The sequence below is a fragment of the Protopterus annectens genome, chromosome 2.part0, assembly GCF_019279795.1.
Source record: "Protopterus annectens isolate FY-2018-M chromosome 2.part0, PAN1.0, whole genome shotgun sequence".
NCBI classification, from domain to species: domain Eukaryota; kingdom Metazoa; phylum Chordata; order Ceratodontiformes; family Protopteridae; genus Protopterus; species Protopterus annectens.
In genome coordinates, this window is record NC_056728.1 from 1,125,790,417 (window position 1) to 1,125,817,124 (window position 26,708).

A 26,708-nucleotide genomic window follows, 5' to 3' on the forward strand; every position below is an offset into this window, starting at 1 on the left:
GAGGCACCAGTCACACCCATTATATTATTTTATCCAAAAAATGTCATAACAGTCAATCAGCTGTGTACTTTAACAATGCAGTTTGATAAGTGTTAATTGTGTCACCTCTTCTCTGTCTTCCGTCTGATAATCAGTGACTGCAACAACAATGGGATACCCAACTTGTGGGATACATCTTTGGAGAAGTACAATATAGTCATGGTATTTGTCTTCTTCACATTCAGTGGCAAAAACACATCACAATACTGGCTTATGCAGGAAAGCAGAAGTCTGAAAATGTCAAATAAAGCTTACGGAATCATAGTTTGATAAAAATTATCAAAATACTCACAAGTACCTCTGAGTATTATCGAATATCTAATGAAATAACTGCACCTGCTAAGCAATTATAATGTAAGCCCAATGATGCTTTTGTTGCAAGTGTGTGCTGTTAACTGGTGATATCACAGTAACTTCAGGAAATTTCCATTCCATGCTACTTCAACAAGGAAAGGGTAGGAAAACATCTTGACACAGGACTATAGGGCAGGGCAGTGGGAACACTACACCATTTTAAAGCCTGCATGCAATTGTCTAAACTTATAAAAAGTCACTTAAAAAAACAATGTTGAGATGTACCCCTACAGAAGCAACAATCACTTGTCAGGTGCAATAATGACTAGAAAATACTGTTACATTTTTTGTATGACTAGTGACAATATCGCAACACAATTTACATGGTTTATTGTACAAAAGCAAAAATAAACATAAGCAAGTTCAAAGCCCCAGAAGAAATCTTTCCATTTCTAGTGCTGTATTAAAGCAGATCTAACAATTTTGGTGAATATGAATTTCCTTTAGTACACTCTACATTTATGTGCAGCATATTGCAGTTTTGTCACTGCTACACAACAATGTCCATTGCTTGCATATTACAATTATATGTCCATTTCAACACAAATAGCCACATTTTCTTTCCTGCAAAAAAATGGGTTCACATTACACATTTTTTTCATTAAAAATATTAAACAGATGTCAAAGTTCAGTGCCTAATGTGTAAACATTTATAAATACGTTTATGTAAAACTATAAAGACAAATTCTATTTTCATCAAAACAGACTACACATTACAGTTTAATACCATTAGTGCAAAAAATTTGTATAACTAAAAGTGGGAAACACACTTAAATTATCTTGAATGTTTTAATGCTAAGATTATAATGGACAAAAAATAAGGTAGTTGCTAAGAATTCTTTTCAGTTATGAGTAATTTCAATAAAGTTTTATCTAAGACCATGTTTAGTCTCTGAAGAGTCCTCGGTTGTATTCTATGGCCCTTAAAAGCTTCTCTTTGAGAATTTCTTCAGTTTCATATTTGGGAAGTAGCAACAAATTAAAGCAGGTCCGTGCCTCTGGAAGATGGTCTGTACTAAGAGGAGAAACTGGATTGAATGAGCTGATCTCAATCTTTACAGAATCCATTCCTGTAACTGGGATACGACTGTTTCCTGTAAGGAATACTGGCAATTTTAAAGAAAGAGAAATGTGAGTCATTAATGTTAAGTATAACAGTAAACTTGCACAGGCAAATGCAATGACTTATGGTTTTGTCCTTATATGGCAGAGGTCAATCTTTATGATAAGGGTCATTTTTTTTGGTTATCAAATATCTTTGACAAATACAATGGGTATGAGTCTGAATAGAGATAGCTATTGATATTTAGTCATAAAATATATTTTTAATGATTACAACAAACAATTTACATATAAGCAATTTTACAATGCTTGTTTTTTTTTCTGTTAACAACATCACTACAGATTTAGCCATATCTTTGAACCACCACACAGCCAGATGATGGAGTCACAGATTCAGATTACAGACTTCAATTGTGCAAATTTAAAAGTAATCTTGCTGGCCTGACAGTATGGGGTGTGATATGCAGCTACTGTGATGAATCAAAGCTATTACTATTAGTAACAGACTTACTTTTTTTTCCAATTTGCTTCACAATGAACCTTTTTAACAAGTCTTGTGAGCATACTTCTCAACTGTTCAGAATTCTGCAGACTGTCTAAATTTCTGCCTCATAATTTTGGTCTGTTCCTCATAAAATTTGATGTTTTGAGGCAAATCATGGTGGATTGAAGTCATTAAAAATGACAGACATTTGAGTTTCAGGCTTCATAACCTTCAGAAAATGCATGCAAATGCAAAACATGTTATTCCAGTAACTTTGTAAGTTTACAAGTACAATATTTAGAATATGTTGAAAAGTTTGGGGCCTTTGTTCCTTCATTATTTTTAGCTTTAAAGAATTCTTGCCTAAGAGGTTAAGAGGCAAGCATGTAAGCAAATAACTTACTGCTCTATCTCCTAAAAAAATAGATTTGTAAACACTGCTTATCTAGTAACCTTAAAACTTTATCTAATCGGGAATGAACATGGGGAATCTTTTTCCATTTTATGGAAAAGTTGATAAAGAGGCAGCTGCAGGACCAACCCTGAGGGTATTAGTCTAAGGGAAATTCATACATGCTTTTTCAGGTGCTAGAGACTGTGAACAAAGACTATTCATTTGGCATCTGGAAGCCTCATTATCGTCTACATATCTAGCCAAAAACTTTCATATAAAATGTAAGTTTCTACAAAGAAATACTTTTGGTGTTAAATGTAATGAATTGTCTTTACCTAAATCTTGAGTAGAATGTCCAATAATCTCATATATAATCACTACTCTTTACTTGAGGGATGAGGAGAATGATTTTGTTCAAACATATCCTCTTGAATCTTCAAATGTACTTGCAAATATTTACAGCTCAAGCATTGTATTGCCCATTGGTTGACATAGGTCCACTAAAGGTAGTGATGAAGGGTCACTGTTGCTTCAATGCAGTTTTCTGTTCAACACTGAAATACTCCTTATAAAACAATTTATAGTCAAAGTAAGATAGCGGCTGAATTAGAAGGTGTTGACATATATTAAAGCCTGAGAATATACTCAACAGAAGTGCTCGGTTCAGCATCTATTAAACACCTTTGATCTGCTCACACTGAGCCCTGACATATGCAACAGTAAGAGTGCTGCTCACCCTTATCCTTTGTAGTATTGAGATAAGGGAGGAGAACTTCCATACTTTAGATAGTGTCATACACTTGTGTTAGGAATTCACCTGTTTGTAGTACTTTCCTCAAAATTTGAAGTGAAGGAGGTGGACTTTCATTTCTTTAGGCTACTTTGGTAGCCTCTTTTAATATTTTCTCTCTAATAAATTTCATCATCTTACCAATTTCCTCTTGTCTATCACAAGACTACCTGCATTCTAATTTCACTAAAAAAAGTGTTTTTAGAGAAAATTAAGAAATGCAGTCATCTTTTGTGGAAATTAGATAACGGTACAGCCTACTGCAACCATAAACATTAGATTAATGATGATGTAACTGAAGACCTCTAAAGAAAAATATCAGACAGTTAATGAACATGAGGCAATACTCCAATGGAAATGCATCTTGAAGAGAGCTCCCACTACTGTTGACTGATTTTTTTAATACAAAAGTGGGAATAGACTGTGGATAACCAAGTATGCTGATGACTGTAAACTGGGTAACACAATTCTTGCCATTTAGGATTACAAAGTTCTCTAAGACCTCATCTGCAAAGCCATGAAAGGTAATAACCGGCCTTATAAACTATGATGATATAAATCTAAATCTCATTAAACTTGACCTGCAGCAGTTTGGCTGTGTCGGGGAAAGAGATTTTGCCTAATGAATTTGTTTAAATTCTTTAAAATGGGTTATACAGGCTATTAAGAGTAGCCATGCTGTTCACATGGTGTACCATCTCTTGGTCAAAACATTGGACACCATACTCCGTGTTGTCACTGTAAGCCTATATAGACACTCAGATGGTAAGACGGAGAGCAAACTGGATAAAGGACAGAACCAACACACAGTACAAATGACAAGTTATAAAGGACAGAACCAACACATCGTACGAATGACAAGTTATAAAGGACAGAACCAACACACAGTACGAATGACAAGTTCCTCATCAGAATATATGAAGGCAATCAGTGGCGTCCCACAGGTCTCAGTGTTGGGATCCCTCATTTCTGACATTTACTCCTCTGATCTCCATATGAGAAACCAAAACCTTGTGCTAAGACTGCAGTTAACTGCAAACTGATGGTTACTGTTAAGTCCCTGTGATACCTTAACTGTTCAGTTAGAACATGCATATTTAAACTGATGTACTGAAAATGGACTCAAACTAAACACAAAAAAGTGCAACACTGTCACATTTAGTAGACAACCCCTTCCTTTAGCATACAACATAGGCAAAATGACAAAATGAAAATGTTAGAGACCTTTGATCATAGATAGATAATTCCCTCTCTTTTGATCATTATGTAATGACAGAGATATGAAACAACTAGAAAGACCTCCGAGGTTCCCAAGATCTCATGGGCTTAAATATCCTGAGCTACCGAGAGAGAATGGAAGCACTGTCCTTTTATTTATTATTTTGGAGAGCTTTGAAAAGAAATGTATGCCTTGTCTTCTGTGCCATTAGATACAAAGCTGCCCTGGATTTCTTGTATCTACACAAATGTAATAGTTTCACAAATCCCAGAAACAAGGACCTAAATCTTCACCATATAAGTACAATGTATTGCAGAGAGAGAGTCATCACAAAGTACCTCACTCACACACCTCTGGGACAGACAGAGTAAGCAGCAGGATGAACTGTCAACCCTCACACTGGACCTAGATGCCTGAATACATACACACAAACTGACCCCAGGCTTGACTGTTTTACCTCTCCCAGAAAAGGTGGTACAGCCTAAGGTTGTGCATTGGTAAGGCATAAATGGTAATGAGACAACTGCCTTGAAATTTCTATGAATCCTATAATGACAGTGGCAGACAGAAATTTAAACATGAACTGGTATGTATCTACCAAATTCTGGAAAGCATATTCTGTACACTATGTAAATCTTAACAGCATATTTAGTAAGAAAACACTTATAACTCATTGACCCAACCCTTTATATAATAAGGTATTTCATTCTGTGACCTTCAAACAAGCCATTTGAAAGAACTTGAAGGGGTACAATGATTCCCTACAAGAAAATCATAGGGTTGGAAAACTTGAACTATTCATAAAGGCTTCAGAAATGTCATTATATTTCTTAAAGGGTCTACACTGGTGATCACTGATTGGTCTGTAATGCAATATCTGATTCAGTTCTGTTTGTCTATGCGTGCAGTGCAGTACTTAGGATAGCTGACAATAGATTACGAACATAATACTAAAAATAAACAGAATTACTACAAAATGGCATGACATATACATAACACAACATCCTCACAGAGTTTGGAATAAGCTTCTTACTATCACAAGCCAGTTATTAACTTCCTTCCAAAATAATTTTGATACTGATGCACTGGAAGTCGAAATTCTCAATATGTCTCATCAGAAGCAAAATGTGGTTGCTGGGGGGGGGGGTTTGATTGCCAGAGTACACTGCTGGAACCAGTCTCGTTTTCAAGAGTTTAGACTGACATCACACTAGATTTTGAGATAAGATATACTTATATGCTGTTGAAAAGAGGAATGGTGCAGTAAAGTACAGTTGTGTACACTTACCATAAATGTAGATGTTCGAGTGTATTCACTGTTGCAGTCATTACATTTGGGTAATCTGCTGGCAGGTTGCCCTCAGTCGGCCTGATCAACAAAGTCTTGGGTCCTGCGTCAGTTACTGTCCCTTCTTCCATGACATCATGTCGTCAGGGGTATAAAACATGCAGCAGACGCCATTACATCAGTTTTTCTTGCCCCAGATGTCAGGTGCCCCCCAAATGGGGAGCAAAATATATACAAGTAATTAAAAACACAAAAATATACCTCCAAACAAAAGCAAATACACAAAAATGGCTTTTAAGCATAGTAAAAGAAAGTAGAGGTACAGTAAGAGAAAAACAGGGGGCTGGAGGGAGGGTAACCAGGACTGCAACAGTGAATACACTTGAACATCTACATTTATGGTAAGTGTACACAACTGTACTATGTTCTTCGTGTTTCACTCTTGCAGTCATTACATTTGAGTAGATTCCCAAAGCTATGGTTGGGAGGATGGATTTATACTGCATTAGGACCAGCTGTAAGGCCCTGCAAACAGCAGTGGCAAAGGCAAATCTGGATTTAGAGAAAATTGGTAAGTGATAATGCTTGGTGAAAGTATGAACTGAACTCCAGGTAGCAGCTTCTAGAATATCCCTGGTAGGATCACCTCTGAGAAAGGCTGTAGAAGTAGATGCAGCTCTGGTGGAATGAGATCTGATCCCCTGGGGGATAGGTTTTCCATGGTGCTTACAGCAGAAATGAATACAATGGCTTATCCATTTAGAAATGGTTTGTTTTGAAATAGCCTTCCCCTCTGCCTCTGCAGCAAATGCTACCAGCAGTTGTTCAGATTTTCTTTGAGATTTAGTCCTATCCAAGTAGAATCTAAGTTGTCAGTGTACATCCAATGAATGCAGAATCCACTCTCCCTTGTTCTGTGGATTGGGAAATAAATTTGGCAAATGAATGGACTGATTAAGAGCCACACTGGATACCACCTTGGGCATGAAGGATGGAATGGTCCTGAGTGACACCCTGTCCGCATGAAAGAGGATGAAAGGCTCCACTGCCATAAGGGCCTGTAACTCAGATATCCTTCTAGCTGAAGTGATAGCTAAAAGGAAGGCTGTTTTCCAGGAAAGAAATTTTAAGTCTGCAGAAGCAGCTGGCTCGAAAGGAGGTAGAGTTAGTTTCTCCAATACAAAGTTAAGGTCCCAGGCAGGGGTTGGAGCTCTCCTGTGTGGTCTCAAGTTTTTGGCCCCTCTGAGATATTGCTTTAGCAGAGGATGAGAGAAGAGGGGCTTTCTGTGTTGAAATGAGCTGAAATGGCTGAGGCATGGATTTTTATGGAGGAAAAAGACAGGCCCTTGTGAAGTATCTCAGTTAAGTATTGCAAAATCTGAGGCAAATCGGGTGCTGCTGTGCTCATCCCTTGAGAGTGATTCCAGGCACAGAGTCTTTTCCATTTGTCAGCATAAGATTTTCTAGTACTAGGTCTTCTCGCCTCCAAAATGACATCCATCACAGGTTTGCTGAGGGGTGCTAAGGGGGGGATTTAAATGATTAGCCAAGCTGCAAGATTCAATGTTTGGAGCTGAGGGTGCAGAATTTGGTCTCCTGCTGAGACAGTAAGGAAGGTGTCTGAGGCAGGTGCCATGGAGAAGTTAGTGACACACTGTGCAGGAGTGGGTGCTAGTGTTGGCGAGGCCAGTCTGGAGCAATCAAAATCATTTTTGGTTTGTCCCGTTTGACTTTTAGTAGAACTTTGGAGAGCAGAGGCAGAGGGGAAAGGCATAGGTTTTTCAGCTGAAGGACAGAGCATCCACTTTCCAGGCTTTTTTGTGAGGAGTTCTTGTACAAAATTTGTCCAACTGGTAGTTCTGGGGTGAGGCAAAAAGATCTATGTCTGGGCTCCCCCATTTGCGTGTCAGCATTTTGAAAATACGTGATTCCATTTTCCATTCATGTGGGTCCATGAGATTTCTGCTTAGTTTGCCTGCCAGAATATTCAGCTTTCCTGGCAGGAATTGAGCTTGTAGTTACAGTTGTAGCATTTCTTTTTGATTGATATGAAGCTGCATTTGATTTGGGCTCCATTTGTCCTGAATGCACTTCCCTGCCAGATGAGCCCCCCATGCATAGTCTGATGCATCTGTAGTTAGAGTTTGGGCAGCAGGGGGTGGTGTGAATGGCAGTCCCTTGTTTTGGTGGCAGGCTTCTGCCCACTATAGGAACTCTAGATGCAGGCAAGGTATGATAGGAATCATTGTTTCCAGGCTGTGACAATGCTGACTCCATAAACCTTTTAAATACCACTGAAGTTTCCTCGTATGCAGTCTTGCATATGGAATTAGAAGAATGCAGGAGACCATGAACCCCAAGGCTTGCAGTATTTGTCTTGCAGATAGCAGGGTTTTTGTGGCCACCTGTTTGAAGTAAGCCACCAAATGAATGTGCTTTTCTGCCGTAAGGAAAGCCATCTAGGCAGTTATATTCAAGCTTGCACCCAGGAATGTAATTTTTTTGTAGAGGGTACCAGTTGTGATTTATTTTTGTTTATGGTGTACCCTATACAAGTTAGAACTCTTTTTACAAACGCCAGATGTTTTAGAAGAATGGCCTGGTTTTCTGCCGGAATTAGACAATCTTCCAGGTATGGATATATTTGAATATTTCTTTGCCTGCAAAATGCAATTACTGGAGCCAGGCACTTTGTGAATACCTTGGGCGCAGTAGACAAGTCAAAGGGCAGTGCAGAGAAAACTGATAATGCAAGTAGCCTGCTTTGAAGTGTGGGTATCTTCTGCAAGATTCCCTGATTGGGATATGCAGGTAAGCCTCTTTTAAATCTACAGTTGCCAACCAGGCATCCTTGCCTAGCATAGGAAGTAACTTTAGACTAGACAGGTACAGAACTGGACGCCATGATTTGTCTTTTGTGGGTACCAGGAAAAGTCTGGAATAGAAACCTTGTCCCTTTTCCTCTTCTAGTACTAGTTGAATAGCACCCATGTTTAGGAGAGAAAGTACTTGCATCTGAGCCTCTGCCCACTGATTTGGGGACAGGTCTGGCCACCCGTTTGGAGTTGGCAATGTGTGGAAATGAAATCTGAATCCCTGGGACACTATATTTAAAACCCATTTGTCCTGGGTTATAAGTTGCCAGTTTTTTGCATGAAGAGCCAGGTTTCCCCCCAAAGGGGCGGCTAAGAGGTAAGTGCTTGGTAATCTTAAAGGAAAGTCATTGAGACTGTTTACCATAAGGTGGTGTCTTGTTATTTCCAGATTTGGAAGTGGAAGCACCCCATTGCTTAGTTCTAAAAGTCCCTTGGGACTGAAACCTGGTGCTTTTGGAGTGCTTGGGTTTGGCTTGAGTGGCTCTGGGAGGAGCTGGAAAGGGCCAGTCCTTAGTAGGCCAGTGCCTACTAAATCTTGGAGGTTGAACTTGTAAGAAATCTTTCACAGTTTGCATAGATTTATCTTCCATCTTTTTTAGAACTTCTTCAGCCTTATTGCCAAACAGATGGTCTTGCTGCAAAGGAGCATCCAACAGTTTTGCTTTAACATGATCAGGCAGAGATTGCTCCTTAAGCCAAGCATGCCTTCTAAGCACAGACCCAGTAACAGCAGCCCTGCAAGAGGCCTCTAAAGAATCAAAACCACATTGCAAAGTATGCTTTCCAACTTGTTCAGCTGAATGCAATAAATCCTGTAAATCTATTTTCCACACAGTCAGAAATCAACATCATTTTCTGTTTAAGCAGCCCCATGGTATGCTGTTGATATTTTAGCATACTGAATTGACAGTTTAAAGCCCTGATTGCCAAGGTTGCAGAAGTATAAACATTTTTACCTCATCTATCCAGTGCCCTGGAGTCTCTATCAGAAGGGGTAGGATTTTTAGCAGTAGAAGCCTTAATGCCCTTGAGCCCCTGAGAAATGGTTTCAGGGTCTGCAACAGGGTTTTTGAAAAGGAATTTGTGGGACTCAGGAACCCTGTAGTATCTGTCTGGTTTACTAGGGGCTGGAGGGCAGGGAATCGGGGGCCATGCTGGATTCCAAAAACACATCATCAACAATGTCTAGTATAGGAGGTATAGCCAAAGGCCTATGCTGAGGAAGGAGGAGGAAATCCCTAAGCCTCTTTTTGGATTCAGAAAAATCCTGACTTTCTCAGTGTAAATGCTCCCTTTAGATATGTAAAGTTTCTCCAAAAGAAAAATCCTCAGGGGGAGAAACAGAGGGAATGGAATCCTCTGCATCAGAGTCCTCATAAGTAGGTATAGACAAATCCAAGTCATTAGAAAAGTCAGAAGAAACAGAATCCTGTTCAGAAGATTCATAGTCAAGTTCAGACCTAGGCCTCTTAGAAGGGGGGGGGGGTTGACTACCCCTGGTTAGAGTAATTAAATCTTCAGCTATTTTGTTCATTTGTTTTTTAGGCATAGGGGCCTGAACATGTGTGGCCTGGGCATTGGTTTTTTAGACATAGATCGAGATTTAGGCCTTAGTATTGAAGGTGGAGTCGGTTTAGTATGCAAATCTGTAGGCCTGAATACACCCTCAGAAGCTGGTGCCTGCACAGTGGCTCCAGACCCATCCAAGGTAGAGACATCCGCGGGTTCCTTAGGTGAAGCATCTCGCGGCATACCGGACTCAGAATGGGTCTCAGTAGAGGCCTGCGAATCAGAAGTAGCGGATATCAGGGGCTGCGAAAGCACCTCACTGAGTACCGGCGAACTGGCAACTAGCTTAGAAGCATTGTCAGCAGTGTTGGACCTCAACGGCCTGTCTCTGTCTTTTCCTTTGCATTTTTTTGGTATTCAGGTAGTCGGATGGCTAACCAATGTCATTTCTGGATAATTAATCTGAGAACCGAAATATTTAGAAGCAAAAATGTACAGACAATGGATAGTGCGCTGATTAAATAAAGCACAAAACCGACAGCAAAGTACATCGTGGTCAGGGCCTAGGCAAGGAATATAGTACAAATGAAAATCCTTATGAGATATTTGCTTCCCACGAGTAATACAATTATTAACTTTTACTGACATCAGTAAGGAGCAAGAAAAAGTTTCTCCAATGGGGTACTTAGCTTTTAGTTGAAGACTTTGGTTCTGAAACTCAAAAACAAAAATTTCAGGAGTCTGCCGACCGGCACTTGTGAACTGCTTCTGCTTCAGGCACCGCGCGGCAAGAAAGACTGATGCAATGGTGTCGGCTGCATGTTTTATACCCCTGATGACCTGACGTCATGGAAGAAGGGACAGCAACTGATGCAGGACCGAAGACTTTGTTAATCAGGCTGACTGAGGGCAACCTGCCAGCAGATTACCCAAATGTAATGACTGCAACAGTGAAACACGAAGAACTTCCATCAGTGCTTCAGGAAACAATTCATAAAATGTTTCAAAGTTATGGGGCACTTGCTTTGATACCCCTGGATAAAAATCACCCCTTGCACTTTACTAACACTCTGCTAATGTGAATACATTGCTAAAAGCTCTGAGTATTCTATCATCTCTCTTTTTCTCTTTCCCTTGTCTCTGTTCTTTAATCTACATACCACCTAAACCATTGCCTTTTTATTCCTACCCAGTTGCCTTTTACCACCTACCTGATTGTCTAGGGATGTAGTGGTGATTATTCATCATGTCTTTAAATTTAGCTGTATTAGGACTTGGGTAACAGAGACTTTTGCATTTGCTTTTAGACCAGGACCCTTGCTTGGTTGCCTTACTTACAGCTCTACAGGTAACTATAGATGATTTTTACAGTACTTTGTGTATTTTCTTCATATTCATCCTTTAAATCATCCATGCTGGATAACTGTGTGTGACTTCAGTGCCAGATTAGAGGATATTTCACTGGGGTGTCATAGAAGTGCTTGAGGCCCAAGCATTCAAAGAGTACTTGTCTTGAAGCCTAGGGCTCAAGCATCTTGTGGTGCAACCATGTTGCAGTTCATCTTGTAGCGCGAGCATGTTGCAGTTCATCTTGCGGCGCAAGCATGTTGCAGTTCACCTTGCGGCGCAAGCATGTTGCAGTTCATCTTGCGGCGCGAGCATGTTGCAGTTCATCTTGCAGCGCGAGCATGTTGCAGTTCATCTTGCGGCGCGAGCATGTTGCAGTTCATCTTGCGGCGCGAGCATGTTGCAGTTCATCTTGCGGCGCGAGCATGTTGCAGTTCATCTTGCGGCACGAGCATGTTGCAGTTCATCTTGCAGCATGAGCATGTTGCAGTTCATCTTGCGGAGCGAGCATGTTGCAGTTCATCTTGTGGCGCAAGCGTGTTGCAGTTCATCTTGTGGCGCAAGCGTGTTGCAGTTCATCATGTGGCACGAGCATGTTGTAGTTCATCTTGTGGCACGGACATGTTGCAGTTCATCTTGAGACTCGAGCATGTTGCAGTTCAACTTGTGCTCAAACACAGATACGAGTTCAGGCAAACAGCTGCCACATCTCACCCAAACACATTATTCAAGTTTGAGTGAGGTAAATGTGGCAAACATGGTGAGGGCATGAGAAGGGGGTGGGAGTGTAGATTAGAGCACCTCTCAGGAAGAGAATTTTAGGTTTAGGGTGCAGGGGAGTTAGGTTTTGGAAGTGGGAGTTGGAAGTTTAGGTTTAAGGAGTGGGAGGGGAGTTTTATGGTTAGGGAGCAAGAATGATTTTAGGCTTATGGAGAGGGAAAGGAGTTATAATGTTAAGTAATGTGAAGGGTGTTTTGGGGTTAGATTTAGGATCCTGGTAGTGCTACACAGTTTTGTAGGACAGGATGTTGGGAGGACTAAGTACATTCAAGAGATCAAGTTAGTGTGACTTACAGTTCTTGTCTTAAGTGGCAGCAAGCAAGTGTATTGTGAGCAAACAACACATTAGCACTTGTAGTACACCCGTTTCAAAGGCTTTGTCAAAGAATTTCTCTGTATTATAACTTTTGTTGTAGACAACACACCAGCTCTCCTATACATATACACAATTATTTCTTGGAACCTGTCTTTCAACTTGGCATCTCTGTTACTAATTTAAGACACAGTCCAGTGACTTGTTCAGATCATTTAATCATACATTTTTTTGTTAATACTGCAGGTTTTCATCCCTCTGAAGTCTGCCTTGTTTCATTTATGAAGCTTTCTGCAGTTTCTCCAGAAAACATTATTTCTGCTATTTATTTAATTTCCAATCAATCATTCATTCATAGATTCATAGTAGGTTAACTGCCCTCATGGACCATTTTGATCCTAACCAATTACCCCCTATGAGAATCAAACCCTGCACCTTGTGCTGCTAAGGTAAACACCTTAACCATTACGCCACCCACCCACCCTCTCAGAAGACTTGAAAAACCACATGACTACCTACACCATTTTAAGACATTCCCTTGATTTGGTTGCACCTGTTCAAGTCCGTCCAGTCAGCCAAGTCCCATGACAGCCAATCACTAAGGAGGACTGGTCACAGACTTGAATGTAGGTAGTAGCATACTGGCTTGTTGGAGGATATATTTGCCATGGACAACCATTTTTCTAGCCATCACTCTGAAATTTGCTGTCATTAATCTGCTTATCTTTCTAAATGTATGGCTGAGATTGCAAATCATCCATTACTAAATGAATAAAGATGTGAGTTCATAACTTAGGTACATGGAATGCAGAACGTGTATGTCAACAGTAAATGTGTAGCTTTACTTTGTAAACACATACAAAACGCAAATGTGTAATGTAAGCCCAGTGGCAGTAGAGGAGGAATATGCAATAAACATATTGAAGTAACAGATAAATGTCGTAAATATGGTAAAGCAGGAAAAAAACTTGTTACAACTAATATAGCATTTAACAAACTTTGCAGGAAGAACAGACTGAAGAAAAAAATAAGTAGGAAGAAAGGAGGGGCTAAGTATGGCATAAAAGGAGGAGGGGGCAAGAAAGTGGGGAGAAAAGGAATTTCATAGATAAAATAAATAGCAAAGGTACATGTTGTGTAAGTGAGGGGATTAGAAATGTATAAATATAAAAGGGCCAAGTCAGTGAATTACAGGATGTATGTGAAAGAATGAAGTTGAATTAATTGATAATGGACAAGATGAAAGTTAAATGAAAAGAGAGCTGTACAATGGAAAAATAGAGGGAACCTTGTGACTATTTAACTACGTCATGGTATTCTGCATTTCTAATATTAGCTCGTGGTTTGGTGAAACATGGTGGTCAGCTTGAAGCCTTGCTTGTAGACAAATTCCAACATGATAATATTGAGTTTATCCACTGTTTGGCTATGTAGATACAACAGGTTTAGTCTCATTCTCTACATGTACAAGGTGCGACTTGCACTAAAGAAGCACCTGCAGAACAAAGTCATTTTGAGGAAGTACACCAGATCAGTATCATAGATATTGCTGAGAAGTTACTAGCATGGGACGGCCTTTGAGCAAATGGGAGTAGAGTGTATTTCAGACATTTAGGCTTGCTCAGTGCTTCATGCACAGTTGTAACACAGGAAAGATGTGCCATAAGCAAAGTCTGGAATCCCTTTATAGGCTGGAAAAAGTTTTATGTGGGGTGGTTATTGGAAGGCGAGTTAGCAAATTAGGAAGCATACAGAAATGTGAGTAGCAGGAAAGCAAGGGATGTAGTTCTACTATGATTAGTTTTAAAAGCCTTTGCCCAACAGAGGATACCAAATGCCTATCTGCTTTTGTAATAGTGGACTTTATATGGAGGACAAGCTTGAACTCTGTGCCCAAGTTGACCACAAGAAGCCTTGCTGAGCCCATAGTTTGACTGTTGAGTGAACAAGAGTTAATAGAGGAAATAATCAAATCTGAAGCAGTTAGAAAAGGGGTCAGAATATAACCAAACAGCATGTATTTTATTCTGAGATGCTCACATATATACATGCATACAAATATTTCAAGCACGGGCATTAATGCCCTTCTAGCTTGCCAATATCCCAACACTTGTTCCCATTACAAGTGTCCAGGTCATTCTTAAATATAACTAAACTAGTACTTGCTTTAATGCAATTTGGTACTCTGTTCCATGCATCAGCTGCTCTTTCAGAGAACCAATTAGTACACTTCTCATTCCTATAGGTTGTCTGATAATTGACTGATAACCCCAAACATTCCTAGAGGAAGTTGTCTCTAAATACTCTATATATTTGAATAAGATATCCTCTTAGATATCTATAAGAGACACTGTACAAGTTCAGATATTTTAGTCTTTCATAATAACTTAAATTTTCACATCCATGGATGCCCTCGGTATATTTCTGCTGCACACTCTCCAGTTTACTCATGCTTGTTTTCTTATAGGGTTTTTATACTGTTATTCCATACTCAAGTTTAACTCCAATGTAACTAACAAACAATGACTTCATCATTTTTGATTTTCTAGACTTTATAAGTCTTTTTATACAACCTATAGTTCTATAGTTATCATTAACCAATTGGTTGATATGATTAGAAAAGCTCATAGCTGGATCTATCCATATACCCAGGTCCTTAAATGAGTCTACAGTTTCAGTCACTGTGTGCTATATTAAATATTCATCTTTCAATTTGTCTCCCAAATCTCATATGCTTAGTGTTTGATGTATTTATCGGTTTATTATCCTCCTGTGCCCAAATGGTCAATTTAGTCAAGTTCTTCTGCAAGCATGCCTTATCTGTAACGGATGTAATCAGTTTACCCAATTTCAGGTCATCTGCGAATAGACTGTAGAACACCTGAGATTAAAAAGTTAAGTCTGAAAGCTACAATCTAAACAAGTAAGGGCCTAGGACAGAGGCCTGTGGGACACCCTGACTGTAACCAAGGATTTCACCTGTCCAGTTGCTGTATGCTACTTGCCATGTCCTATTTGCAAGCCATGCTATCCATCATATCAAGAGTACATCCATACCTACTTCTGATTTATTGATAAGTGTTTTGTGTATGACCCTGTTAAATGCTGAAGTTAAATCTATATAAATTATATCACAGTACAATTTTTCATTCATAGCTATTATATTGCTATAGATCATCATGTTGCAGGTAGTAATAGATCTGTTTTCAACATATACATGCTGATATATGGTTTCAAGTCTCAACCTATCCAGTTCTGACAATAACTTATCCAATATTACCACCTCTTATTTTTCCACAACATGAAAGTAGACATAAGGGTCTATATGACTCTGGGTTTGTCCTACACCCCTTTCCCTTAACGACATGTCTCCAATCTTGAAGAATCTTTCCATATTTATATGACCTAGGAAATAATGGATATAATGGTACCATATGCTCTTGCTGAAATGTTCTCGGGTCATTGTTACTAGTTCCGTCTCCTCCCTGTGCTTTGTTTGGATCCAGTTTGTGCAGTTCTTTTCAATATAATCTGATTTGATTCCAGTATCTGAGGTTACCTGTATGCGACTAGGACAATCTATAACCCCCTTTGTGAAAACAATCAGTTTTGCATAATATTTTGTAAACATGTTTATAATCTGTTGCGTCTGAGAATACATTTTAGAATCTGCACACAGATTATCAGTTTGTATGTCTTTACTCCTTCCATAGCTTATGTATCTATAAAAGGGTTTATTATAATGCTCAATATCTTTACAGATTGTTTATGTCAGTTTTCAAAGTTGTAGTTCGACCTCTCTTCCATTTTTTTTATATATTTTTTGTCTCTCACCTTAATCAAGTATCTTGTTCTTATGAAAATATATCCTCCTTGATGTTGTATACCTAGATACTGATGTTAAACTTTTTTTTTGATTTTTTGCACTCAATTTCTCTTTCAAAACTTTCTATGTTCCATCTGCAGGTTTTCCACTGAACACATCACTCTGGTTAGTTTTGCATAGTGACTGTTTTGCTTCTCTATAATCTGTAATTGACCTTCCATGCATTGGTTTAGATTTCAGTTTGGCAGAATTATCTAGCAACAAATTAACCTTTATAACCCCATGATCACTGCACATCAATGGTGGTAAAACTTGACTTGAAGTAATAGTAATTTCTTTAGGAACACAAACAATGTCTAGTATGTTCCGTCCCCTGGTAGGTTTTTACAATCTGAAGCAATTGTTGTTCCTGAATATATGTATTTCCTTAGTAATGTTGTTGAATCAATATTATTCCAGTATGTTTCTGGCAAATCTATGTCCCCAGCTAATATTATCTTTCCCTCCTGTGATTCATTTAAGAATAGTATGAATTCCTCCAGGTCATCTGCACTTGACTTTGGTGGTCGATACACTCCAACAATTGTTATATGTTCCAGGGTTGTCTTTATTGTCACAGTTACACAGCTTATAGCATTGGTGTTATCACTGAACATATAATAATCACAGGTCTCACAACCATCTTTAATCCCTATCATATCACCTTCACCTGACTTTTTGTTAGAATGCCTGTTACAATAAAAACATTTATACCCTGATAGAACTGGTTTCCAGTCATTGTTCTTTAACCATGTTTCACAAACAGTAACATCATCAATCTTGTGGGAGCGTAGCAAATTTTCCAATAAAAAACTTTATTATTAATACTCCTAGCATGAACAACCAGACATGCATCAAAGGTTGCTATCTGTGAACTATTACATTTTCAAGCTGACAAAAATCCTGCCTAGTGTTTGTCAAATATTGCAAAATATCTGCTGCAAAAATTATCTTCCCTGATCTTGACAAATATATACCATCCTGTCTGAACACGTGCCCATAACTAGGCTTGGATGCTCTACACATTTCCATTTTTTTTTTAAAACAGGACATTTTTTCCATGTAGGTATTTACCTAAAAACTAAAACATATTTTCATTCATGTTAACCTGATTATCCTTTCTGTGTGTGATTTGTGTAAAATACGTCCTAACACCGGTATACGTTATACTATCTAAGAAGGCTGTAAGCTCCCTACTAACCGTTAGAGATTCTTTGCATATGAGATAATTTGTACCGACATGAATAAAAACAGATCCTTACATTAAGGCATTCCAAGGCTCGTCTCACATCTTCTGTTTTTGCTCCTGGCAAGCATAACACTTTCAGTGTTCATTATAAGTATCAGTTCCTCTAGTAACTGAATCTCCAATTACAAGAATATCTAAATCTAAAGAATCTTCAACTTCTAAGACACTAATATCTGATCTGTCTATCATTACAAAGGAGTGATCTTCATCACCATTAGTCTTATTAATCCCATGGTGTTCATTCTATGTTAAATTCTCATCCAGCTGGTATTATAAATTCACAGCTTGAGCCATGCAGTCAACATCTGTCTTTCTTTTTTTTTTCTAACAGTAATGTTCTTCAATCCTTCCACGTTCAATTTAGATTTATTCCTTTTCACCTGCTCCTTGCCTGTTTTTTCTACCTTCTCTTTTGAAAAAAAATGTTAGCTTTTTCTGTAGACTGAAGGTTTTCTGACAAAAAAATATCATCAATCCCTGTCACCAGTGTGTTACATAACAAAGCAGTGTCCTTTTTATTACATATTCTCTTTCCTTAACAGTCATTAATCAGTTTCTTTTTCTTCCTTATTTGTTGTGAACTTCTTCCTTTCTTTCTTATTTCCTTCTCAACAATCCGAATCCTCAGATTGCCGAGTACTTGCATCTAAAATTCCAAATTTGTCAGGGGCATCATCTTGTTTCATAGGGGTCAAATGATTTTTGAAGACAATAGACACATCATTTACTAAATATGTTCTATTTACTCTTTGCTTAACATCATTTATCTCATCAGTCCAGTCATTAATATTAATAGCAGTTTTACAAGCCGTGCCAATTGCACAAATGCAATCATCATCAGTAAGTCTAGATTTACTTCTAACAGTGGTAAGCAAATTATTCAACTTTTGACACGAGGAACATAGATCAGCAGTGTTATCAGGTGTTACCTATAAACATGTGAACATTTATTATACTGGACAAGATATTTGTGCTTTAGCAAATTATTAATTAAATACTCGGTTAAGGAATCCATATTCAGCTTCAAATGAAGAAAATATTATAAAAGAAAAGAATAATTAATATTAGTAACCATAGAATTGACTTAAACTTAAATCAACTTCTATGACAAAAATCACACAAGCAATATACAACTAAACATTAAAGTATAGTAAAGTTGTTCTGAACGTACACGTTCTGCAAGTCAGACAAAACCTGTAATTCCTTTACTTCTTATTATCACTTGCAGTTGTACTTCTTTTAACAGTAAAAATCAATAAATTACAAACCATGGTAGGATTGTTTAGATAAACTCTGGATTTTCCTCTCTCCATTCTGTGAATTTATAGCTGTCTAGAGCCCCTTGGGATGACTACAGCTAGTCTGTCTAAAACCTATTCCTTTCTAGCAACCAATAGAGAAATTAAAAGTAAAACAAAATATGAATCAAAGTAAATCTTGTTATCAAGCTATCCCTTCCTACTTACAAACAGTAAAAAAACTGTGATAAAAATAAATATAAATTCAAATGAAACTTCTCTTACCAGTCAACTCCACAGTAAATCACAAATCAAGGTAGGATTGTTTAGAAAAACTCTGTTTAGGTACCAACAAACACCTGGATTATTGTAAAAACTTGTAAACTAAACTGTAACACTAAATTGTTTTACATATATTGCATAGACCTGGTAGTAAGCCCTGAGCTGAGCCTGAAAATGGTCCAGGTGGATCAGTGCTCTGTGACAGTCAAAAATACATAAATAACTAAGCAAACAACTGGGAACAGACAATTAAATCCAGATTAAAGTACTGACTGTACAGCGGAACAAGCACGCGATCAGCATATTAGGTAAAAAAAATGGCAAATAGAAGTAAGCCACGCACAGAGCCTTGTGGAACAACCACAGAGATTTGCAGAAGGGGTGGAACGGGGTGGCATTATCCCCTCTAACAGTATGAGGGAAAAAGTGGTTCAGTGATAAGTCTGATTGACTGCTCTAAAATGTTGACATATAATGCATTAATATAGAGATATTGGAACATAACAAGACTGAGAGTCCTATTCCAGCACTAAGTGCTTAGCTTCAATTCACTTACTGGCACTGCAGTGCAGCATAAGTTGCAGGGGGGGGCTTTCAAGTAAGATGATAAACAAAGGACCCATCTACCTGAGTTGGTGACAGCTTGGGCGGATGTGAAAGATAATGTGGCACTTATTGAAAAGACTAGGGGGATGTTTTCTTGTGCCATGCCTACATTTTTTCTGGTCTGTTTGCATACTACCTCAGGTCTCCACTGAAAAAAGGCTGCTGGCCTACTGAGTCTAACCAATCAGAAAACAGTGAATGAATGAAAATGAACAGATAAATCAATAATAAAGATACCACAATACTGTTCCTGTTAAATTCAACACATTCAGTTATGTGTTGAAATGAATACATGTTGAATTTAACAGGAACAGTATTGAGGCAAGTTTAACTCATGTATTCAGTTATATTAAGGAGAGAGGACTCATTTCTCTGACCCGTACAAAATGCATATTAAGTGGCAGACAGTAAACTGAGTGAAGGTAAAATAAGAAACCTAACACTATACATACTTTACAATATTTTACAAAGCAAAAACAGAATGGCTACAGGCCAATGGTTGACTATAGATGAAAAATTATCCTTATTTAAATGGATTATCATCACAGACTTCCAGAGTTTGGTAAATAGGAGTTTATCAAAATACATATGGAGAAGGAGATAATGTTTTGTCCCTCTGCCTTATGACCATCAAGCCTCTCCAATTCAGGGGGGAGGTGTCATCCAGGCAGCCATTAGGGTTGCTTGCACCCTCATCAGCATCCTGGCAATGTGAGTGTTTTTCCTTTAAGTCCTAGCTCACCCTCCCTTGGGTGGGGTACTAGCATCACTTTTAGGGCCACTATACCTGCTCATGTAACTATGAACATCTGTGCACCTGATGAAGACGTGTACCATCTGCTTTGGGGCCAAATGTTTACCCCAGGAATGCTTCCAGTGTGTCATTGACCCTACCCCAAGGGACTCTGGAATTTGATGACCCTAGTCTGTTGTTCCCCCTCTCTCCAAGGAGAGGTTTGCCCATCATCCCCATGCTGCTAATCAAACACAGCTTACCTACGTCACAGTCAGGACTTTATCCCTTTATGACAATGGAGCTGGTACAATGAAGCTGTTATCTTTGAAAATTCAGGTGGCAGAAAATTGGCAGTTACTGAGCATGATTTCAACTTTAGGAAAAGCTCTTTGACACGGCTAACTTGAACAATAAAAAGTGTGCATGTCTGGGGAAGTTTAAAAGTTATAGTGAAAGTAGTGACTGTGGTTTAAGATGGACAATAAAATGCTCAATTACATTTGCAAAACTCAGGCATGGAAAGGGTTGAACTGGCAGGAGTATACTGTATGCTATACCAGACATTGCTGTTAGGCATAGGCCAACTAGGGCACCACACTTGCAACTCTGAGGGGAGCATTTTCTGGTATTATTTAATTTATTTATTTATAGTAAAGAGTGTTTCTTTATAGTAAAAAGTGTTTCTTTATGATGAAAAATAAACAAATACTAGAAAAGTGCTGTTATATAGCAGCAGGAGCAGCATCCTAAGGAAGAAGCCCTGTTGATTTTGTCATTCCATTTGCTGGCTTCCTGGCCGTCCCACCTACAACCTACCCAATCTGTTATCTAGGTAAGTTGGGAGTGGGACAGAACATGAAGTCAACAAATTAAGTGAGAGTCTGGCATGAACAGAAAGCTCAGAGATGATGTAAAGTGAAAATATATATTTATGTAATTGTTACTGGCAGACAACCAGATCTTTTGGATGGATGGAGCCTGGCTAGTCCTTAGCTGTCCCTGATTTTGCTGAATGTGCCTGCTTTTATATAGTATGCGTGTCATGTCATGCCCCTCATAGGTCAAAACTGTTCTGATTTGCATAATGGCCAGATTTTTGCCTCATATGTTTGGTCTGTTCAACATAAAATTTGTGTTTTTTTGGCAAATTGTTGAGGACTGAAATCACTAAATGATGTCAGACATTTGAATTTCAGACCTCATACCCTTCATAAAATGCATGCTAATGCAAAACGTTTTACTCTAGCAACTAAGTTTATAAGAATAATATTTAAAATCTGTAACCCCATCCACGTTATTTTTGAATTTGTCCAGATTTCTTGTGTTAAGAGGTTAAGAATGTTCCCTCACATATGCTCTGTTTTTTTTTCATGGTAAACCACTGAAGATTACTGTCAGTTAAAAATAGCAGATATTGGCATTCTGTACTTTTCCCTCAGAAAATGTTTGTAGATGCAAAACCTGTCCTGCATAAAATGCTGACCTGTTTTTGGAGAAATATGACTAATTGCTGCTTTTCACTCAATATTCTGAGTTTGCCGGATTACTGTGAGTTGTGTAAAAATAATTTAACATGTGGCTACTGTTTTCATGGAAGAAAGGTGGAATGCAATTCATGGCTGTCATGTTTAGCTATAACTGATGGGTGGGGGCATAGTAGCTGTCTGTAGGAAGTAACTGTTTCCATTGAACAAAGCTAAAATGCAATCCAAGGCCATCATTTTTATCTATAACGGCTAGGTAGGGGTAGTAGCTAGTAATTAAGCCTCTTGATGCTTTTCTCAGTTGAACAGTCATTACCTGACTTTGGACTAGTGTGTATCATCTTCTTCTTTTGGCTGCTCCCGTTATGGGGTCGCCACAGCAGATCAACTGTTTCCACTTCTTCCTGTCATCTGCATCTCGCTCTGTCACATCAACCACCTACATGTCCTCTATCACCACATCCATAAACCTTATCTTAGTCCTCCCTCTTTTCCTGTTACCTGGCAGCTTTATCATTAGCATCTTTTTCCCAATATACTCTGCATCCCTCCTCAGCACATGTCCAAACCAATGTAATCTTGCCTCTCTGGCTTTGTCTCCAAACCTTCCAACCTGGGCTGACCCTCTAATATTCTTATTCCTAATCCTGTCCATCCTCGTCACACCCAGTGCAAATCTTAACGTCTTCAACTCTGCCACGTCAAGCTCTGACTCCTGCATTTTTGTCAATGCCACTGTCTCCAACCCATATAACATAGCTGGACTCGCTACTCTCTTGTAGACCTTCCCTTTCACTCTTACTGGTACTCGTCTGTCAAAATTACTCCTGACACTCTTCTCCACCCATTCCATCCTGCCTGTACTCTCTCCTTCACCTCTCTTCCACACTCACCATTACTCCAATCTGTTGACCCCAAGTACTTAAACTAATCCACCTTCTCCACCTCTACTCCCTGCATCCTCACCATTCCTCTATCCTCCCTCTCATTCACACACATATATTCTGCCTTAGTCCTGCTGACCTTCATTCCTCTTCTCTCTAGAGCACATCTCCACCTCTCCAGGGTCTCCTCCACTTGTTCCCTACTCTCACTACAGTTCACAATGTCATCTGCAAACATCATAGTCCATCATAGTCCATGGGGACTCCTGTCTGATCTCGTCTGTCAACCTGTCCATCACAATTGCAAATAAGAAAGGGCTCAGAGCTGATCCTTGATGTAATCCCACCTCCACCTTAAATGCATCTGTCACTCCCTCCGCAGACCTCACCGCTGTCACACTACCCTCGTACATATCCAGTACCACTCTTACATACTTCTCTGACACTCCCGACTTCCTCATACAATACCACAACTCCTCTCTAGGCACCCTGTCATATGCTTTCTCTAAATCCACAAAGACACAATGCAACTCCTTCTGACCTTCTCTGTACTTCTCCATCAACACTCTCAGAGCAAACATCGCATCTGTAGTGCTCTTTCCTGGCATGAAACCATACTGCTGATCACTAATCATCACCTCCCTTCTTAACCTAGCTTCCACTACTCTTTCCCATAACTTCATGCTGTGACTGATCAGTTTCATCCCTCTGTAGTTACTACAGCTCTGCACATCACCCTTATTATTAAAAATCGGTACCAAAACACTTTCTCCATTCCTCAGGCATCCTCTCACTTTCCAAGATTTCATTAAACAATCTAGTTAAACTCCACTGCCATTTCACCTAAACACCTCCATGCTTCCACAGGTATGTCATCTGGACCAACAGCCTTTCTGTTCTTCATCCTCTTCATAGCTGTCCTTACTTCCACCTTGCTAATCCATTGTACTTCATGATTCACTATCCGCACATCATCCAACCTTCTCTCCCCTCTCATTCTCCTCATTCATCAACCCCTCAAAGTACTCTTTCCATCTGCTCAACACACTCTCCTCGCTTGTGAGTACGTTTCCCTCATTATCCTTTATCACCCTTACCTGCTGCACATCTTTACTGCTTGGTCCCTCTGTCTAGCCAATCGGTACAGGTCCTTTTCTCCCTTCTTAGTGTCCAACCTTTTATACAACTCTTCATACGCCTTATCCATAGCCTTTGCCACCTCTCTCTTTGCCATGCACTTCATCTCCTTATACTCTTGTCTACTTTCTTCGTCTTTGACAATCTCACTTCTTCACCAACCTCTTTCTCTGTATACTCTCCTGTACTTCTTCATTCCACCACCAGGTCTCCTTGTCCTCCTTCCTCTTTCCAGATGTCACACCAAGCACCTTTCTAGCCATCTCTCTTACTAGCTCTGCTGTAGTTGCCCAGCTATTGTATAACTCTTCACTGCCACCCAGTGCTTGTCTGACTCTTCCCTGAACATCACCTCACAATTACCTTTTTTCAATTTCCACCATTTGATCCTTGGTGCTGCCCTCACACTCATCCTCCTCTTCTTGATCACCAATGTCATCATACATACCATCATCCTATGCTGCCTAACTACACTTTCCCCGGTCACCACTTTACAGTCTCCAATCTCCTTCAAACTGGCCCTTCTACATAAGATATAATCCACCTGTGTGCATCTTCCTCCACTCTTGTATGTCACCCTATGCTCCTCACTCTTGTTAAAATACCTATTCATCACAGCCATGTCCATCCTTTTCGCAAAATCCACTACCATCTGACCTTCTGCATTCCTTTGCTTAACACCATACCTACCCATCACTTCCTCATCCACTCTGTTCCCTTCACTAACATGCCCATTGAAATCTGCTCCAATCACCAGTCTCTCACCCTTGGATACAGTCATCACCACTTCATCCAACTCACTCCAAAATTTTTCTTTCTCATCCATTGTACATCCAACTTGTGGAGTATATGCACTAACAACATTCATCATTACACCATCAATTTCCAGCTTCATAAACATCACTCTGACACTCTTTTCACCTCCAAAACACTCTTAGCATACTGTTCATTCAGGATAATGCCTACACCATTTCTCCTCCCATCCACACCATGATAAAACAATTTGAAACCACCTCCAATACACCTAGCCTTGCTCCCCTTCCATCTGGTCTCTTGCACACACAATATACCAACTTTCCTTCAGTCCATATCAGCTAGCTCTCTCCCTATACCAGTCATACTGTCAACATTCAAAGTTCCGACCCTCACTATCACAGTCCTAGCCTTTACCTGCCTTCGGGCATGTCTTCCCACACTTCTCCTCCTTCGGCCAACAGTAGCCCAATTTTCGCCAGCACCCTGTTGGCCAACAGTACTGGTAGCAATCGTTGTTAACCTGGGCCTCGACCAATCTGGTATGTATTTCTGTACTGTTGCCTGCATGTATGATTTGGCAACATTTTACGCCGGATGCCCTTCTTGATGCAACCCTCCCCATTTATCCAGGCTTGGGACCGGCACAAAGAAATACACTGGCTTGTGCATCCCCAGTGGCTGGGTTTTGGACTAGTGTGTAGATTGGACTAGTGTGCATCTACAGAATATAAAATAATTTATATGAAACAACTAAGAATACTTTTAATGTGTGGCTACTGTTTGCATGGAAGATGAATGAGCTACAATAGAATACTTGTCCATTTTTTCACAGTTGTCTGAAGTGTACACATACATATCCATTACTGCCGAGTGGCATTTGAAGCTATCTGTTGAAAGTAACTGATCTTTTGTTGTTTCTTCAGGTTAAACAGTCACTATCTGGTTTTTGAGACTGGTATACATTTGTTTTAAGTGAGGTAGACTATAACTGGACATCTGTTATATGCACACACAAAATAGCTACAGTTCATAGAGCAGCCTGTACAGGAAAATAAAGAGCTGCCTACCGTTGACTGCACATTATTCTGGCTTTGCGGACTAATGTGAAAGTGTAAAGAAACTTGGTTTACTTTTAATGTGCAGCAACCATTTTTGTAAGCTCCGTTACATGGCCATCCTCTTCTAGTACAATCAGATGTCTGAATGGTACACAGAAATGGCTATAACTGCCTGTTGGGAGTGGAGATGCCTGGTTGAAAGCAATGAGTCCTCTTGTAATTTGCTCGGTTTAAATCATATTTCAAAGCTATAAAGCATAAAATTTATCATAGAACATTCAGAGCTTCTTGGTGGCTTGGTAGTCCTCATACCCTGAGACAATACAGGTGGAGTAGTAGCCTCTGTCCTAACCACACCTAGTCTAAAACCACCTCTTCTTAGAGATGTGCAGAGGAGGTAATTGTATTTTGTATGAAGGGCTGGGGACAATGTCCTTATTTCTACAATTTTCTTCCTAAACCTGAGAGGTGTGCCTAAGCCATTATGCTTGTGTTGGGCTAGGGACAGTGTACTCTGTTTATTTGACTTTCTTCACAAATCTTAGAGGTATGCACAGAAGGTCACTATATCTTGTATATGATCAGTGTACTGTTTATGAGTAACAAGCTGGAAACATTATTGTCATCATTTATTTTCACTTTCCTCACCATCAGACTTCAGCTGCATATACATGTGGCTACCTTTTATGGGAGTGCAAGGGAACATGTTGCTTTTATGTATGTGACAGCAACAGGCTGAAATGTGTTTCTGTTCAATTTCACCCCTTTCTGGCAGAGGGGTACACATATGGTGGCTGTCTTTTAGGGGTAGTGATGAGGAGTGTATGCATGACATCAGCAACATGAAATAATATATATCTGGCTGTAACTATTGGTGCCTTCACTTTCATCCTAGTCTTCTTAACATCAGACAGAGATACATAGAAAGTGAATTTAAAGTTATCAAAAAACAAACAAT

The 26,708-nt window shown here is 39.3% G+C and overlaps 1 protein-coding gene across 1 annotated transcript in view; it reads right to left on the reverse strand.

Annotated features, from left to right (window-relative positions):
* Window positions 1–706: 706 nt before the first annotated feature.
* LOC122793371 (probable E3 ubiquitin-protein ligase HERC6) overlaps window positions 707–26,708 on the reverse strand; it is a 962,939-nt gene continuing 936,937 nt past the window's right edge. The window contains exon 24 of the mRNA XM_044061322.1: window positions 707–1,499. Coding sequence (XP_043917257.1) covers window positions 1,279–1,499 — 221 coding nt within the window. The 3' untranslated portion in view covers window positions 707–1,278. The remainder of the gene's footprint in view (window positions 1,500–26,708) is intronic.